Raw genomic sequence first — 17,406 nt, 5'->3', positions numbered from 1 at the left:
GCATTGAGACACGCCCTTGGCAGATGGTTCCTGTTTGCCTCACATTCCTTTAGAAGTTTCACAGTTTACGCTGCACACCATGTCTTCTACCGTGAAGAGCTTCAAAGTCACCTACAACCCTCTTAATGAGAGAAACACCTTTACTAATGGCGACTTCGTGACAGGCCAAGTGACGCTGGAAGTGGAGAAAGATTGCCAAATAGAATCCCTGTCAATTAAATTCAAAGGGAAAGCCGAAGTCTTGTGGACCGAGAAGCACGGCAAAGTTACTGTTGTGTACCACTCCAAAGACAAGTACTTCAGCGTCAAACATTACTTTATCCGAGGCAAAGATAGCCAAGGTAAGTGACTTTTCATCTAGTTCAAACTTCTGCTCGTTTACGCATGCAAAGAAGTTTAACCTGCATACAGTAAAGATGAGATTATATGTATTCTAAAAAACAGAGTTAAACCTTTCAGATAGATCGACTGCTTTGCAGAAAGGCTCGGGGTTGAGGTTACGGTCTCAGTTTGTCACGGTTGTTGTGGATGGATGCCAACATACGATAAGAAGCTGTGCAAAATAAGCGTCTTCTTCCGCTGTGGGCTGGACTTTTAATGTTTTGTAACAGATGAAAGTTGAGATGGATGATGGTTGACACGGAAAACATATGGAAAAGTACATATAAGATAATCTAATATATTATCTGTAATTTCGTTATAATTTTGTATAAAACATTATAGTTATACTGTCAAAATAGGATTCCACTTAGAGTTGGAAAGATTAGTTAATCAATTAGTCGATCGACAGAAAAGTAATTGGCGACTATGTTGATAATTGAATAATCATTTAAGTCATTTTTCAAGCACAAATACCAACATTTCCTTAGTCCAAGGCTCTCAAATGTTCAGAGTTTGTGGATTTTCCTGGTCTTAGGAAAATGTAAATTTGATATTTGGGTGTTTTTGACTGCTGATGACGTCACTTTGGACTTCAGGATGTTTTGATGGGTGTTTCAGGTGTTTTTCACCATTATCTGATGTTTTATCGACCAAATGATTAATCAGTAATTTGTTAAAATAATTGGCATATTAATGGATAATAAAAAATAATTGGTCCACCAAATGTAAATATATGGTTAGAACTAAAACAACTACCCTATTAATCATTTAGTTCCTTGACGTTTTTTGGAAGCAAGAATGTAAACAAATCTTTACGTTTGGCTTCTGAACTTTCTTGCTTTTTTTTTTGTTTTATGTGATAATAAACTGAACATCTTTGATTTTGGGGTATTATTATTATTATTATTATTATTATTATTTTGATTCAACAAAATAATTTACAGACAAACTGACATGTCAATCATTTTTGTTTGCAGCCTTATATGTGGTAATATTTTTTTGCCCAAGTATCAAATATTGATTAAGTGTGTTCCTTTTTTAGAAGACGACCACCAAACATCACTGATAAATCAGAATGGAGAAATATGTAAGTATTTCACAGTTGTGTCTCAGTCTGTGCTGAGGCCCCGGTGTGTTTCTGTGGTGTGGCTTTTAATCAGTTTAGAACAGCTTGATAGAGATTTCAAATGCAGCAGTCATATTTCTTCAGATGTGATTTCTCATCTACTTGATTAGATTTTTCAAATTTACAACCCCAGTTACCTCTAGGCTTAGTGACCTGAGGGACCTTGTTGATCACACACTCTGTTGTCCGATCACAAACCTATAACAATCCATATTTGCCATTAGCAAAGTGCTGCAAGTGTACATTTTCTGTCTGTTTTTTTTTTGTTTTTTTAACCAAGGAGCTTGTGAAAAAGTGTTTAGAAGCTTGAAGGAGAAGTTTGTATTTATATCTGACCAGCTGCTGGAGAAGCGTGTTCAAACAGCTCTGATTGAAAGTTTAAACTGCTTAGTACCCCCAACCCAAAGTCCCCCTACAACTAAATGGCCAATCCTGAGAACTTGTAAAAGCTGTAAAATAGACAGATGTCTGAACATTCCTTTCATTACCAACAGCAAGTCTTGTTGTTTATCAGACAGCGATGTTGTTGCTCCAGGGTGCCATGTCTACCCATTCACCTTTCAGATCCCTTCTCAGTAAGTAATCATTATTTTAATGGTTCCAAAATGTGTTATAGCCCTTTATCCTCTCCATATGTAGTTTTTCAAACACTGACCCAAGTCATATAATTTGGAAATATGGTACTTGAATAATCTTCTGAAAAAACAGTTTTGTCAGATTTTGCAACCACCAAGAAACAGCAGTGTGTTTTTATAGAAGTGTGTCACAGACTTACAATTCATGTAAAATTGTCCTTCTGGCCTTCCGATGTTGTGCATTAGGGATATGCCCTCCTCCTTCAAGGCTTATACCGGTAAAATTGTGTACTTGCTGGAAGCCAACCTGAGTAGATCAATGAGGATGAACAAGAAAGATTCAACTGATCTCAACTTTGTGTCGAAGGTGGACATGACCAGTGACCCTGAACTAATGGTAAGTGCCGAGTTACATCTTTATCATTCTTGTCATTCCAACAGAAAAAAAATCTGTGTGGGTTAGTGGTGGCAGCTGAATGACTAAAACTCAATCCTTATCTAGTACCTGCATGGGCATGTAGGTGTTTGCCTTCAGCAGACCCACGCTGCATAAACACTGGCTTAGACATGTAAACAAAATATTCCATTTTACCGACAAGAGCACACTGTGAGGCCTTATACCTAAGTGTATATGGTTGAGATGTATTTTGGTTAATTTAGAATTACACCTGTTGAATTGGTTCAATTAGCACAACCTTTTTTTGTGCACACAGGCAGTGCACATGCACATTTGAGACAGAATTAAAGCTAATATGTTGTTTAAAGGTGTACTATGCAGGAGTCATCGGTTGGTTGGTCAGCATTGAAAGAGAGAGAGGCACAGAAGCTGTGGTCGAGTGAGCTAGAGAGTGAATGAAGAGAGAGAGAAGCTGGCGAGAATAAAGAAGTAAATCAGATAAATAAAATGTTATTTTATCATTGTTTCACGGCAGTTACGTTCTAAAGCACAATAAACATGCCCGTACCTCTGCATAACCCTGTGGGAAGGTGCCGCATTGCCAGATTTTGTGTGAATGCAGAGCTTCATCTGTTTACACCTGGCATTAACATCTGTCTCTACGTGCGTCTTGAGTGACCATTTGTGATCAGATCTCACTTCCCCGTTCTATATGCAAATAAACATGTACATCATTTCTGTTTGCAAAAAACAAATTTGTTTGTTTTTAACTGGTGGGAGGACCAGGGGTCTGTGTACCCTCCGTCCAAAACTGTGTTTCTTGTCTCTTGTTTGATAACAGGATAAACAAATATACAATGCATTGTGTGCACCCTCACAAACATCAAATGCCCATTCTATTGATTTGCTCAAGCGCCATGTCTGAACATATATGTGTGTGTATGTATGTATATATATATATATATATAGACATATAGACATGTATAACAAATATAGAGTTATATGCAGTGATCTCCCAGCAGCTGGGCCATTGAGAGGCACTGTGCACATTTACACACAAGGCACAGCAGCCTAACTTCACTGATTATTTAAATCTCCCGACACGCAGACAGGATCGGTTAGGATCTAATGTTAATTAATGTTCTGTGTTCTTCTACACATCCAATAGGTCAGCTGTTACTCACACACACAGTCCAGGTTACTGCTGCTACTGTTACTGCTGTTACTGCTGTCACTGCTGTAAAGCAGCCGTCCTTCTGGTAAATCCTGAGCTCATTATGTCGAGCCGCACAGCAAAACTAGACAGGACAGAAGAAATTATTCAGTAACGTTCAGCTACTGAAATATTTTTGTAGATAGACAAGCGAAAAAGTTTTTTTCTGGTTTTGGTCAAATTTCTATTCCAGTTGTTGATTTGAAGAGGAAAACAGGTTAGGGGAACGGGAAGAACAGGAAAAAATGGGAGGTGGATTATGTTTTTTTAATTCACATGAAAAATAGAAAAACAAAATAATGCATTTCTTTGTTCTGTTATCAAAAAAAGTTTAACATAACTTTGGACCAGGAGGCAGCAATGCAATTCCCGTGCCTAGTCTGCAGAAAAATAGAGGAGGTCAGTAGAGTAGGTGGTCCTTCAATGTGGCCCAGGACACATTGCCTTTACACTGCTAAATGAATGTGGCCACATGCGGCCCAGACCAGAGACAGAGAGCAGAGGGGAGCAAAGGAGAGAGACGTAGACAGCGATGTAACCTGGTTACTACGCTACGAGTCCAGACCTCACACCCAGCGCACTGTTATTAGCTAGGAGCTACACACTCAATGCCCAAAGGTTTACGCCCAGAAGCGTCCCGAACACAGCAAAATAATAATAAAATACAGGCAGAGGGCAGAGTCTCTGCAGATAAATACACCGCCACACACGTCTAGTGGGTCATACTTTGTTTTCTAGGAAAATCCTACATGGTATACCTTTTTAAGTGTCATTGTGTTCGTTGTATTGCATTTATTAATTTGTGTATTCTTTCAGACACCACAGCATGAGACTAAAGACAAGAAATTGAAATATTTCAACTCAGGAACAGTAGCCATGGATGTGAATATTGAAAAAACAGGATACTTCCAAGGTGAGAGCGCTCAACGTGATATTGATACTCATTAGTCTCGTACCAAAGTTTGTTTGACGTGAGGCATTGCTGGTTTGTTTTGCAGGAGAGGGATTAAAGGTTTTGGCGTACATTCAGAACAACTCATCTCGTAGAATCAAGCCAAAGTACTGTGTGTACAGTAAGCACAGCTTCTTTGCAAATGGGAAGAGAAGACTCCATACTCACGACCTCCTTAAAGAGGTGGGAGAGCCCATCCCTGCGTCTGCCAGCGAAAAGGTCACAAGGGTCATCACCATCCCCCATGATGTGGAGCCCTCCATCCTCAACTGCAGCAACATCAAAGTGGAGTACAGGCTGAGGGTAAGCACCTCAGGAGGCTGACAGATATGTGTGTGTACTTATTCTCATGTGACTGCATAAGAAATAACTTAGGTCTCTTGTCAAAGTGTTTATTAACATTCATTTTTGCTTATTTATCTGGCATTTTAACACTATTGAAAGGAAATCTAAAGTAGCATGTCAATACAAATTAGACCTTGTAATAATTTATCATCAAAGAAGTAAGTAGAAAAAAAGTTTTTGTTAAAATCCTTAAATTCTACATTATTTTTTTTTATCCTTGATTAAACATCTACCACTCCCTGAAGTTTCTCTAGCAAGTGTGATACTATGCTCTAAATATTTAATCTCTGAGTTATGTAGCAGTGATGTTGACAATTAAAAATCAAGGGGTATTGGTTATTAGTAGGTCTATTTATCTAGATAAGATTCTCCTGGCTCACCAGCCTTTTACAAACATCATGACATTTGACTGTAATCTTACAGCTGTGCTTTTCAGAGCCCAAATGCTATTGAAACCATCCATCTCTCATTGTTTTAAGTGCTTGCTAAAGGAGGGGGTTGTGCACACAGAGAAATGCAAATAATTGTGACAGACCTGTTTAACCTTGCGGAGCAAAGACCCAAGATTTGCTTCGCGTTTTTCACTCATCTCAAAGAAAAATGATCTGAGCAAACAAGAATATGTTAAGCGACATCCTCAGTGCATAATAAGCATAATCTTATGTCTGAGAGATTAGTTGGAAATATTAAGAAAAAATATAAACAATATAACAACAACAATATTTTCCACAGGTTTATCTGGATGTCAAATATGCTTCAGACCCTGAGATCAAATTTCCCATCGTCATCCTGCCAGCCTCTCAGGCTCCTGCTGTGGCACCACCACCTGCTTTTGCTGCCTTTGGATTTGAAGCATTTGGCAACCCAAACCCACCAGTCCGGGGTGTTGTACCACCACAACAACCAACAGCACCTCCACCATTTGATCCCCCACCTTCATATGGCGCATATGCAATGTACCCTCCAATGACGGATTATGGCAATAAATACCAGTGATGTGACGGTGAAGATACTTGGACATTTCAAGGAAACAGAGTAAAGGGACAGAAAAGGAAATTACAATTACTGCTATTTCAAATGTCAACCTGTATTATCTTCATTAATTTGTCAATGTATTATAGAGTTTTGTTTTCTTTATTACATAACTCTTGCTATACAATATTAATATTACTATGGTAACATACTTAAAAACAAGTAGTATTCATTAACCTCGCTTGATAGAAGGGTGATTTCTGAGAGTTAACTAGTTTGGTAGAAACCACTATCTATAGTTATATACTGTGTGTATTGGACAGTAGCAACAAAATATGTAGCATTATTTCCAAAACAAGCTTTAAAGTACAAAGCACTTTTACAAAGTAGAGGTAAAAAACATTTCACTCAACCAAAAGACATGGGGGAGCAGGGATGTGTGTAACCAACGTTAACGTCTAAAGCGCTTTGAGTTGGATTTTGGAACTTTCTCCTCTGTACAAATTAAATAAAAAGCCATTATGGGCCATTACATTTAATTTACCTATTTTCACCGAAGTCGTCTTTGTTCTTAAATATACACCTCAACCTCCATACAACATGTTTTTTAAGTGTCTTATATTTTAGTATTTGCTCCTGTTTTGTCTGTATTCTTTTATTCCACACTACATAACTGAGAGGTAGGTTAATATCTTATGAATATTTACACAAAACAAATTTTCAACCCTGTAAATACACAGTGTCTCATCTGGTAAACATAATGCAGGTAAATTTAGTTTATTACACTTCTGCTAAAAATAAGAAAAGGTTGTTTCTAATAGGTGAAAGTCTCCCCCATGTTTTCCTGTCACTTCAAATAAAAATACCAGTTTATGATTGTGATTAATAAACTATATGATACATTGATTTAAAAAAATGAACACAACCAGGCACAAACCAGAGAAAAATAAATCCCTTAAAGCTATATCACTGTGAACTCTGCTTAAACATGAAGAAATGTGCCACATCCTTGCTTTTAGGTCTAGCATGTGACTGACATAACATTTGACATGAAGATTATTATCTGGTTGTGACGTTGTAAATCACTGTGATTTTATCACACACCAAAACTAATCACAATTACATTTCAGGGTTTATATATGCAGCATTCACTGAAACTAAGCGTTTCATTTCAGGAAATTGATTGAAAAAAAAAAAAAACAGCAGTAATGTGTTTTTCCACACATACGTGGCTGTGTGAGACAATTCACAGACAGTTTTCAGTAGTTTTATAAACCTTCAAAATATATATTTTCTTCCTAATTGAAAGTGTTCACAGTGAAGTCGGTGAATTATCCGCTACAATAATGACATTGTCTTTAAGAGACAGACACTTTTTAAAAGATTAAGCTTTAGCTGCTCTGAAAGGTGGTCAAACAGCTTTCCTTAACTCAGTCATATCATTTCTACTGCCCTCTTGTTAGTAACTTAGTTGTCACACTTCTTTGAAATGAAATTCCATCATGATACACATGCAATGGGCAGTAAATGGAAATTTTGACGGGACTGGAAATTATGTCATGTGATACACGTTGAGGAAGCGCAGCATGCGACAGTAATTACCCCAGTTTAAAAACACAGGTGTAGCTCCCCGCCCACTGAGGTGGCTGTCAGATAGCTTGTTCATGTTCAGCCGCGGTGTGATGTTTTCCTTTGATTATGACCATGCAATCGCAATTTAAACTATTGTTTTTCTTTTTTTTTAAAAGCGCGGTGAGTGCATGCTATTTTTCCAGTCACTTTGTGCGCATGCGTGTCTCACACCTGTAGTCACAGGTGATACGAAAAAAACGGGTTTAACAACATTTGTCTGTTTGAGATCAGCTATAAGCTGAGTGCAGCTGCGCAGAATTTACAAAGCCTGGGGTTCGTGTTGGTTTTACAAGAGATTTAGTTCTATTATGTACTTACCTGTTGGAGAATGACCATCAAAAATTTGTCAGTTGAATATGATGCCATCAACAGCAAAAACATCTTCACAAATGGAGATACCATCAATGGAAGAATCATCGTGGAGGTTTCTAAAGAAACTAAAATCCAGTCGCTAATTTTCATTGCACAAGGACAAGCTCGGGTTTGCTGGTCTGAACATTACGGGCAATATCAACATCACGTTTACTGGTCTGATGAGAAATATTATGATGTCAAACATCATATACTGAGAGAAGCAAGAAGAGATGGTAACGTATCAAATTAATACATTCACTGATTTGTGAAACATTGTAACTAATGCCATAACTTTTGGAAAATGAACCATTATCACTATAATGTACTGATACTAAAGATTTTATTTAATAATGATAAGTAACTCCACTCCAGGCACCGAAGTCATTGGTAAAGGAAGACATGTATTTCCTTTTTCCTTCAAGGTTCCTGACAGGTACCTATTCTTTCCTGTGTTAATTTAATCTTTATTTTACTTCTCATCAGATTATTAAAAAAAATTTTTGTCATTGTACTTCACAGAAAAATGCCATCAACGTTCAAATCCAGCACAGGCAAAGTTGTCCATAAGCTGAAGGCAGAGCTCAAACAATCAATGAAGCTGACAAAAAAAGCTAAAATCCACTTCACATTTGAGTCCAAAGCAGACATGGACATTCCTGGACTTATGGTAAGAAATCATTAATCTTAAATCATGTAATGAAATGCAGAAGAGACAGTTATCTGACTGCATTCATCTAAAGTGGGGATCTGTTCTTTTAGGAACCTCAGTATGGTTGCAAGGATAAAACTGTCAAATTTCTTGGCTCTGGAATTGTTGCAATGGAAGTTCGCACTAAGCGGATGGGATACGAGCAAGGTAATAATCTAATCTGGTAAAGTTGTTCCTTACATTGTCCTGTCAAAAATCCTGCACTTGAAGGATTTTGATTCACATCCTTTCTTTGTACAGTCACTTGACACTTTCATTTATCTGGGACAGCAAGTATATTATGTTTGTAATATGCAACCAATATGCAAAAATGCAACCATGTAACCAGGTAATGGAAGCCTATTTTTCCCACAGGGCTCTCTCCATCTGAACGCTGTTGATTAGTGTTGCTTATGAGCTGAATTGTGATGGTAGGATGACACTGCAACAACTGTTCTTCCTTTAGCTGCTTATTCCATAGAGACCCTGAACAGATTGTTAAAGGAAATGTGAGCCTTGACCTCAGGGAGGTCATGGCTGGTCAAACCTGCTGCACACTGAGAGTCATTGAAGCCATGATGCGGACCTAAAAGGAACCTGTAGGCAACAGGATACATAGGGTGTAAGGTGTGGGGGAGGGTCAATAGGTGTTCAACAACAAATGTTGGGCCAGTGTCCTATGGCTCAGGCATGGGAAGAATGTGGTTGTACCTGCTGCCTCAGATTACTGGGACATACCAATCGATGCCGGAGTGATAGTGTCTGTAAACAACTGAGTAGACAGAAGAAAATTCTTATTATTTTTTTTTTACCATCATTGAAGCAGGGATGAAGTGGGCAGTTGGTGCTAATCCTCAGTTACTAAAAAGTGTGAGGTTTCATTCTGTCCACCCATTTATGGTTTTAATGATTGTTTTGAGTATTTTAACAGATTCTGGCAGATTTTATAATATTGTAGTTGAGTTTAGCCAGACTTTTACTACAGTATTGTTGGAGCTGGGAGGAACACGGCTGGTTATTAGCAATAATTAATAATCATCTGAGATAATTATTAGAATGAATAAAATGATTAATATGAATTAATATAATATTAATAACGGGATACCACCTGTAAACCAGGACCCATAACCAGACAGTGAGGTAGTCTCATAAAAGAGTTCACCTAGAATGCTAAAATCTGAGGGATATCAACATTCACAGGTGAACGATTAAGGTTTGAGCTCGAGCTCTGACTCTCTCAGTTAGCCATTTTTCACAATACATAGGCACAATAGTGACAAAAGACTTCTTCTTCTTCTTCTTTAAATATATAACAGTCTTTATATATTGTGAAAAGTGGCTGATTAAGAGAGTCAGAGCTTGAACTCATGGAATTCAAGGTGAACTCTTTTATGAGACTATGCCACTTTCTGGTTATTGGTCCCAGTTTCTGGATGGTGCCCCGTTATTATTAATTCATACTTATTATTTTAATAATGATCTCAGATGATTATTAATTATTGCTAATAACCAGCTGTGTTCCTCCCAATTCCAACAGTTTAATATATTTATTGATTTGCATGTTGCATTATGGGTGAACTTTGGGCTGAGTCTATGTGCAAATGTTCACCGTAGATAAAAGACAGATAGTTCTGTTGTTTCACAGTGATTGCTCCTCACTGATTGAGTTCTCTATTAAATAGCTGAACTGCACTGTTATCAAACTGGACTTTACATTGCACATTGCATTCCATCTCCACTGCTATATAATTAATTTTTTATTTCATACACTTCATTTCTTCACAGTCCATATTTCTTCTGCACGGTCGGTGTTTCATTTCAAGTTTTACATCCCATTCTACGGAAGCTAAGAACTACTCAATACTACTTTCAAGCATTTCCATTTTATTAGACTTAATGAGAGAAAGGAGAGTCAGGTGGAGAGAGGGAATAAGAGCCAACATATGACTATGGCTTTTTGTGCTTGATCTAAATAGTTGTTCTATCCATGTGACGGACAGGAATGAACAAATGAGAATGAGCTCCACCTGTGATAAAGCTCATGATAAAATATCTTGTTATCTTGAGAAATCTGCCTTTTGTTTTCCGAGATCACGAGATAAATTAACTTGTGATCTTGAGATAACGGCATTAAAAAAATAATTGCAAGCATGGCCGTTCTCAACTTCTGTACTATGTCTTAACTAGTATTCTATTTATTTGTTATATTTCATTGCTTTCTCCATAATACATTCAATATTTAATGTCAAATTAAATTTTTATAATTCTATTTTGTAAATAGATTTTTAATTCCATTTTAATACATTTTTAGCTTTATTTTACCTTACTTTTGCTCTATTTTTATTCTTTATTCTTCTATGCTCTTCAGACACATTCTCTGTATGCTTGCATACTTGGCCAATAAAACAGATTCTGATTCTGATATTTTGCAATTCATCTTGTTTTAGTCACAGAGAAGATGCATGTTCACTAAGAAGTTGTTCTTCACAGAGCAAATAAACATCAGCTGAACATCCTGGTTTTGATGACCTTTAGTAGTTGTTGTCATGTGGAAGTGTGCTCAATGGTGTGTCAGACCACTGTGGTGTCACTGTTGGGTGTGGTCCGGTTCAACAGAACTCAACATTTCAACTAAAGAGGACGACAAAACACTGCTTTTCAGTCTTGTATTAAGTTACTCAGTAATGTCTTTCCTTTGTGACTTTGGTAACAATTTAGCACCTTTTTATGTTGCCACTGGTTAAGCTCTTCACTGCGTATACAGAATAGTAACTGCTATCAACTACAGATGTGGGTCTAGGTTTAGAAATTGACTAACTTTCTTTTCTCTAATTTGTAGGTGAGGCTTTCCAAGTCACAGCTGAAATTGGAAATCAATCAAGTCGTTCTGTGAAGCCCAAATTCATACTGTACGAGAAGAAGAGTTTCTTTGCCCAGGGTCGCAGGAGAATGTTCACAAAGGAAATCCTTAAGGAGAAAATTGAGGCTGTTGCTTCTGGTAGCAGCAAGACTGTGACCAAGGTGATCACCATCCCCAGAGAACTACACACCTCCATCTTGAACTGCTCCATAATCAAGCTGGAGTACAGGGTGAAGGTAAACTGCACTGTATAGTGAAAAGATTTCCTTTTTCTGAGCCATACTTTTGTTGTTATGCTTGATTACTGAATTGTTAGAACAGCTGCTGATGGGAAGCTTGTAGGTTTTTTCATTGTTCCTGTTTTCATTGTCTGAAGGGTCTTATTTTTATTTACTTATTTTTACTTATATACTGATACTGAATACTGATATTATAAACAAACATTTTCAAAGGAAATACTTAGCACTTTAGCCATGCCATGATACAACATTATGCATAAAGGGAAAAAGGAAGGATTTTTCTCATTGACAGTTAGTAAAATGACCAATGACATACTGGTGACTTATAAAAAGGAAGAACACATAAACATAATCAGCACAGCTGCAAATGAATGAACTCAACAAACTCAGGAGAGAGAAATCTTATACCAGAGGGGACCTCTAGTGACAAGAGAAAGTAATTAAAAAAACAGAAGCCTCACTGACTTTAACTAGATTGATAAAAGAACTATCCAAATATGGATATCAACATTTCTATCTCACAAAGAAAAAAACAACTTTCTTTGCAGATTTATCTGGATATCAAATGTGCTACAGACCCAGAGATCAAACTCCCAATAGTCGTCCTACCTGCCTCGGAGGTCCCTGCTGAGAAAAAACTACCTGCCTCTGCTGCCTTTGGATTTGAAGCATTTCAAAACCCAAACCAACCTACCTGGAGCACCGCACCACAACAACAAGCGGCATCCCAGTCTATGGATCTCCCTCCTCCCTATGGAGCATACGCAATGTACCCCTCCATAACTGATCCTGACAAAAATGGAACAACATTTTAAATACCTACCTTCAGTCCACACCCTCCACCACTGGACATTACAGGCACCATATCACAGCTGCATCCTGGCAGCGAGAACTAGAAGGCTGAGCATACCTACTTTGGAAGTCAACTGTTGTACAAATATTATGTATTTAATGTCCATGAAAAAATAACCCATAACTTTTATGACGCTAGTTTTAGTCATCGTAAATAATAGCAGGACACACTTTGTATGGAGCCCTACATAAATTATGAGACAAATATTCACATGAATAGGCTACATTGTGTAAAATAAATGTGTGAACTGTGAAATTATTAAAACTCAAAAAAAAAAGAAAAAGAAATGTAATTTATTCATTCTTATTTGAATATGAGCTTTTATAGGAGTTAATTTTTTGAAATCATTTTTAAAATTTGTATATGTCCTTTTTTAAAAGTCTGTTTTTATTTCATGATGGTGTTTTCCCCAGTGACACCTTTATTTCATGTCACTTTTTATTTCATAATGTCACTTTTCATAACACTGGAGTTGTCATGTTACCAGTCACCACCCTCTCACCTTTCAACCAAACGTGCCCAATGCTCTCCCAGCAATCTTAACAACTGCTACCAAATTTAGCTAGTCAGCCCCTGGTGGCAGGAGCAAATACAATGTCAAAAGTAATTCTGAATCAATCAACTAAAGGCTGCTGCTGTAAATACACAGAGTACAAAGACATAGTAAATAACCTCCCCTTTTATTTCACTTAACAAGGCTGCACATGCCTAGCCGGCTCACTAGCTAGGCTGGGTTGTGGTCAAGCCAGTACTACAGTACTCAGTACTAAAGTGAAAAGCCAGTGTTAATGGCATCTTGCTTAATTTAGGGAAAAGATGTTTAGAGAAAGACACAACTCTGTAAAGAACATAGACAGTCTCTCTCTGTGGACACTTAAGCCAACAAAAGCTAGCTAAGTGCTCTGTACCAATACTGTATATTGAGCCTTATTTTTGATTTTGCACATCAAGGCTACCATACTTTAATTTCACCATGTCCTCCTCTGGTTTTCCAGCGGTCACAGTGGACACGGGACTTAGCTACCAGTTGATGTTAGTCAGTCTATCCAACAGCTTAAATTAACAGTAGGCGATACCATGGTATCTGAGTCAGTTGCGATACTGACCTCATGTTTCTTTCTCTCTGTCCTTTATAATTTGTAACTGACATAAAATATTTCCAGTGGGGAATGCCATAACTTCATAAACATGATGTTAAACAGTGCATTGACAAAATATGTACATTGCACAATGCTGCACTGTAGATTTGACAGTGTTTTCAATCGTATTTATTGAGGAATACCAATAAATATGCACACATATGGTATTCTTTTGTTATAATCGTTTGTCTTTGTGTGCATCCATAATGACTATCTCAATGTATTTAGCCTAATTTAGCCTGCAAAGCTGCTGGCTAGAGTTACCTATGTGAAAGTGACACCTTGTGGCGTGATCACATGACCATATGTGACACAGATACAGGTTCTGGAGAGGTCCTCTGCTACAGTGCATATGCCAGCCTTGCCTGCATCCCTGCCATTTGGCAATAGGGCTCCACTTTCGTGCTTCGGTTCATGGTGTGAGTTAAACCTGCTTCCAGTGAATTTATGGGATTTATTCCGGACAAAAGGTGAATCACCCTCTGTGGTCTTATCATGACTGTAAAGCATCTGTTGTTGGAGTACAACAAGTTGAATGAGCAAGGAACCTTCACTTCTGGGGACATCCTTTCCGGACGAGTGATAGTGGTGACCAGTAAGGAAACCAAAGTACAGAGGTTTTTGGTCAAAGCCAAAGGGAAAGCTGAGGTCACATGGACAGATCAAGATGGACAAACAACAGTGGTCCACAGAGACAAGAAGAAATACTTTTATTTTGAACATATTATTCTTCAGGATAAAAACAAAGGAGATGGTTTGTATAGTTTCTTACTCATACCAAAAGAGGAATAGTTTGTAGCTTTTGTCTGTTGGACAGTGTTTTTGAATTGATGAATATTTTACAGTCTGCAAAAAGTAATGCAAAGGTAACACTAAAATGTTTCTTTTTATAAGGTTCAGAAATCATTGGTCCTGGGAGAAATGTGTACCCTTTCACCTTTGTGATTCCAAATGTGTATGTGTAATGTGTAAAACTACCCATTTATATGGAATTTATATTTAATATAAACACTCCCTTACCAGCTGGTGAAATAAACTACTTCTCCCTTTTTATTTGGATCATTTCCTTACAGAGATATGCCCTCATGTTATGAGGGAAAATGGGGCAAGATCACATACAGTTTGCGAGCACAGCTGACTCAGTCAATCTGGCTTGTGCACAAAACCAAGACCGAGTTCCCTTTTCTAACCAAGTCTGAGTTCCCCTTTGCCTCCAAATCAGAAATAATAATTATTGGACTTAAGGTATGGAACTGATTTTCTCTTGAACTTGGAATAGGTTTTTCTTTTAGTTTCCACTTGTGTGCCAGTTAAATTTGTAAAGGCTTACCTCAGTCAATAGTAGCAAACATTATAATAAATGACAATGCAGCTAATGTGAGCTTAAACTGACACTCAGAGATTTCACTTCCTGATATCTCTTTAGGAGCAACAATATGCGACCAGCATCTTGTTTTTGGGCTCTGGAAAGGTTACTATGAATGTTATGTCAGAAAAAATGGGACTCAAGCAAGGTAAACATATTTCATTAAGAATGACTTGATATCTTTTTATCTGACTGGCCTTAACTGAAACATAAATGGCGTTTTTCTCCCTTAAATCTAAATAGGTGAGGCGATGGGAGTCTCTGTAGAAGTACTCAACAACTCAGCACGCACAGTAACGCCCAAATTCTACCTGTGTGAGAAGCAGACTTTTGTTGCTCAGTCCAAGAGGATCATACATACAAATGACATCCTCTTTGGGACAGGAGACTCTGTTTCAGCTGAGACCAGTCGCACTATAACCAGCGTTCTGAGTATCCCGCCACAGCTCCCTCCAACCTTCTTCAACTGCTCCATGATGAAACTCGAGTACAGACTCAAGGTACTTATATACTGTACGTGTTCAAAAATATAATGGGATTCATTCATTGTTAACACTGTCTTGCACCAGACTGCATTATTGAGTCATAAAGTAATGATGCAATGCAAATGTTCACTCTCTTAATTATTTAGTGCATGAGAACTGGTTTTAGTTTTTGATTTGTCTTTGATGCAAAGGGAGCAACTCCTTTTGACTTCACAGTAATTTTAATATTTCATTGATGATGTATTCAAATATAGAGTAGTTGCAAAAACATTTCTGTGCAAGAGTTTTTGTTAAGATCACAAGAAGTATGCATGTAGACAACAGCACCACACAGTGGCTGTATGACAGGGAGAGAAAAAGGGAGGAAGGGTCAAAGGGGACAGCCCTCAAGGCTTATTCGCCTCCACACACTAATGAAGGTACATGTAGGAAGAAGTGTCATATTTCAGCGTAACCTGTTCTGTCAAGCTATTATCTCATATAGTTTTAGGACAGTGTTTTCAGTAAACACTGGTGTTGGTGGTCAGAGAAAGACAGAGCAAAGTTTTCATACTGCACAATGAAAAGTGGGAAAGACGGATGAGGTCTGTAAATGTAGTATCAACGTTAGTGTGCTTTCACAGGATTATTATAAAATCTATCTGGATTTTATTTCAAGTAAGTCTTTTTGCATTTTCTCAGTTATATTTGGTATCCGGGAGCTACAAACTGGATTAAAAGTTATGTTTCTTTGATTGCAGGTCATTCTTGATGTCCCTCTGGCAAGAGACCCGGAGATCAAACTCCCTCTGGTCATTCTGTCGGGTTCGCCAAAACCACATCAACAAAAACCAGAGATCCATGTGGTTTAGAAAGCTCCCTGGTTAAAACGATGCCCTAGATCAAGCAGACAGCATATTGTGTGACAAGGAGCAACAGAACTGAAAAGAGCAAAGTGTGTCCACTCAATGTAGATGCATTTAAATAAGTGAATGTTTCTTGGGGAGGTTCAAACCAACCCGAATGTCAGAGAATGTGCTGACTGTATGTTCATATGTCCACCAGATGGAGATGTAAGCCACAGAGTCGCCTACCAGTAACAGTTGATCAATTAAAGAGTATTAAATGACATTTCAGCTGTTCTTTTTAAATCAATGACAAGACAAACTCCATAGTGTCTGGTCTTGTTTCAGCTCTACATTTCCTCCACATGTCAATGAGGCTATTGTTTGAGAGCTCCAAAATGCAAAAAGTATCAGTGGCCTCAAACATCTTTTTCAGAATTATCCAAGAGTTTTGTAACCAGTCAGCAATTACATTGTGGGTCCAAAATCTCAATTTTTTCAACCTATTTTGTGTTTCAATGCATTTAAACTCACACATGATTTTGGGATGAACTAGTCCTTTAATAGGATGAACATTCACACAACACAGCAGAGAGACAAACAATGAAACAGTACAAGCTGAGAATTAGACATTAGGGGTTTCTCACGCTCATCCTTGTTCATGGACTCATTTTGCAACAGAGGAAAGTATTGAACAAAGGCACATTCATGATTCTAGCAGTACATGTGTTACCCAACCGGCGGTTTTTAAGTGAAACCAGGCCCATGTTCTTGACAGAGACTCAGAGATCTTTCCCTGCCCAGGGACGGGAAACATGTTGAGAGCTGAGCATTCTATGGTTGGGATCCATCCTGGAAACATTAGATCTGGCTATTGTGACACCACATACAGCACACCCACCTACCCAGGGAGAGAGAGAGAGAGAGAGAGAGAGAAAGAGAGAGAGAGAGAGAGAGACAGAGAGAGAGAGAGAGGGAGAGAGAGAGAGAGAGTGTTTGGTTCTG

General features: G+C 37.9%; 2 protein-coding genes and 1 pseudogene across 2 annotated transcripts; all 3 read left to right on the top strand.

Moving 5' to 3' along the window:
* LOC122994983 (arrestin domain-containing protein 3-like) lies at nucleotides 1-6,504 on the top strand. The gene is made up of 7 exons (XM_044369857.1): nucleotides 1-341; nucleotides 1,424-1,468; nucleotides 2,022-2,082; nucleotides 2,329-2,479; nucleotides 4,509-4,605; nucleotides 4,691-4,947; nucleotides 5,722-6,504. Exons 1-7 carry the CDS (start codon nucleotides 80-82, stop codon nucleotides 5,983-5,985), a joined length of 1,137 nt encoding a protein of 378 aa, XP_044225792.1. The 5' UTR covers nucleotides 1-79; the 3' UTR covers nucleotides 5,986-6,504.
* Nucleotides 6,505-7,598: 1,094 nt separating this feature from the next.
* LOC122970667 (arrestin domain-containing protein 3-like) lies at nucleotides 7,599-12,865 on the top strand. The gene is made up of 6 exons (XM_044336821.1): nucleotides 7,599-8,180; nucleotides 8,320-8,380; nucleotides 8,467-8,614; nucleotides 8,707-8,803; nucleotides 11,475-11,731; nucleotides 12,283-12,865. Exons 1-6 carry the CDS (start codon nucleotides 7,922-7,924, stop codon nucleotides 12,547-12,549), a joined length of 1,089 nt encoding a protein of 362 aa, XP_044192756.1. The 5' UTR covers nucleotides 7,599-7,921; the 3' UTR covers nucleotides 12,550-12,865.
* Nucleotides 12,866-14,057: 1,192 nt separating this feature from the next.
* LOC122969813 lies at nucleotides 14,058-16,444 on the top strand (annotated as a pseudogene).
* The last annotated feature ends 962 nt before the right edge of the window (nucleotides 16,445-17,406 follow it).

Source organism: Thunnus albacares, chromosome 2 (genome assembly GCF_914725855.1).
Source record: "Thunnus albacares chromosome 2, fThuAlb1.1, whole genome shotgun sequence".
NCBI lineage: Eukaryota > Metazoa > Chordata > Actinopteri > Scombriformes > Scombridae > Thunnus > Thunnus albacares.
Note: the sequence above shows the minus strand (reverse complement) of the source record. Positions and strands in the feature narration are given on the sequence as shown.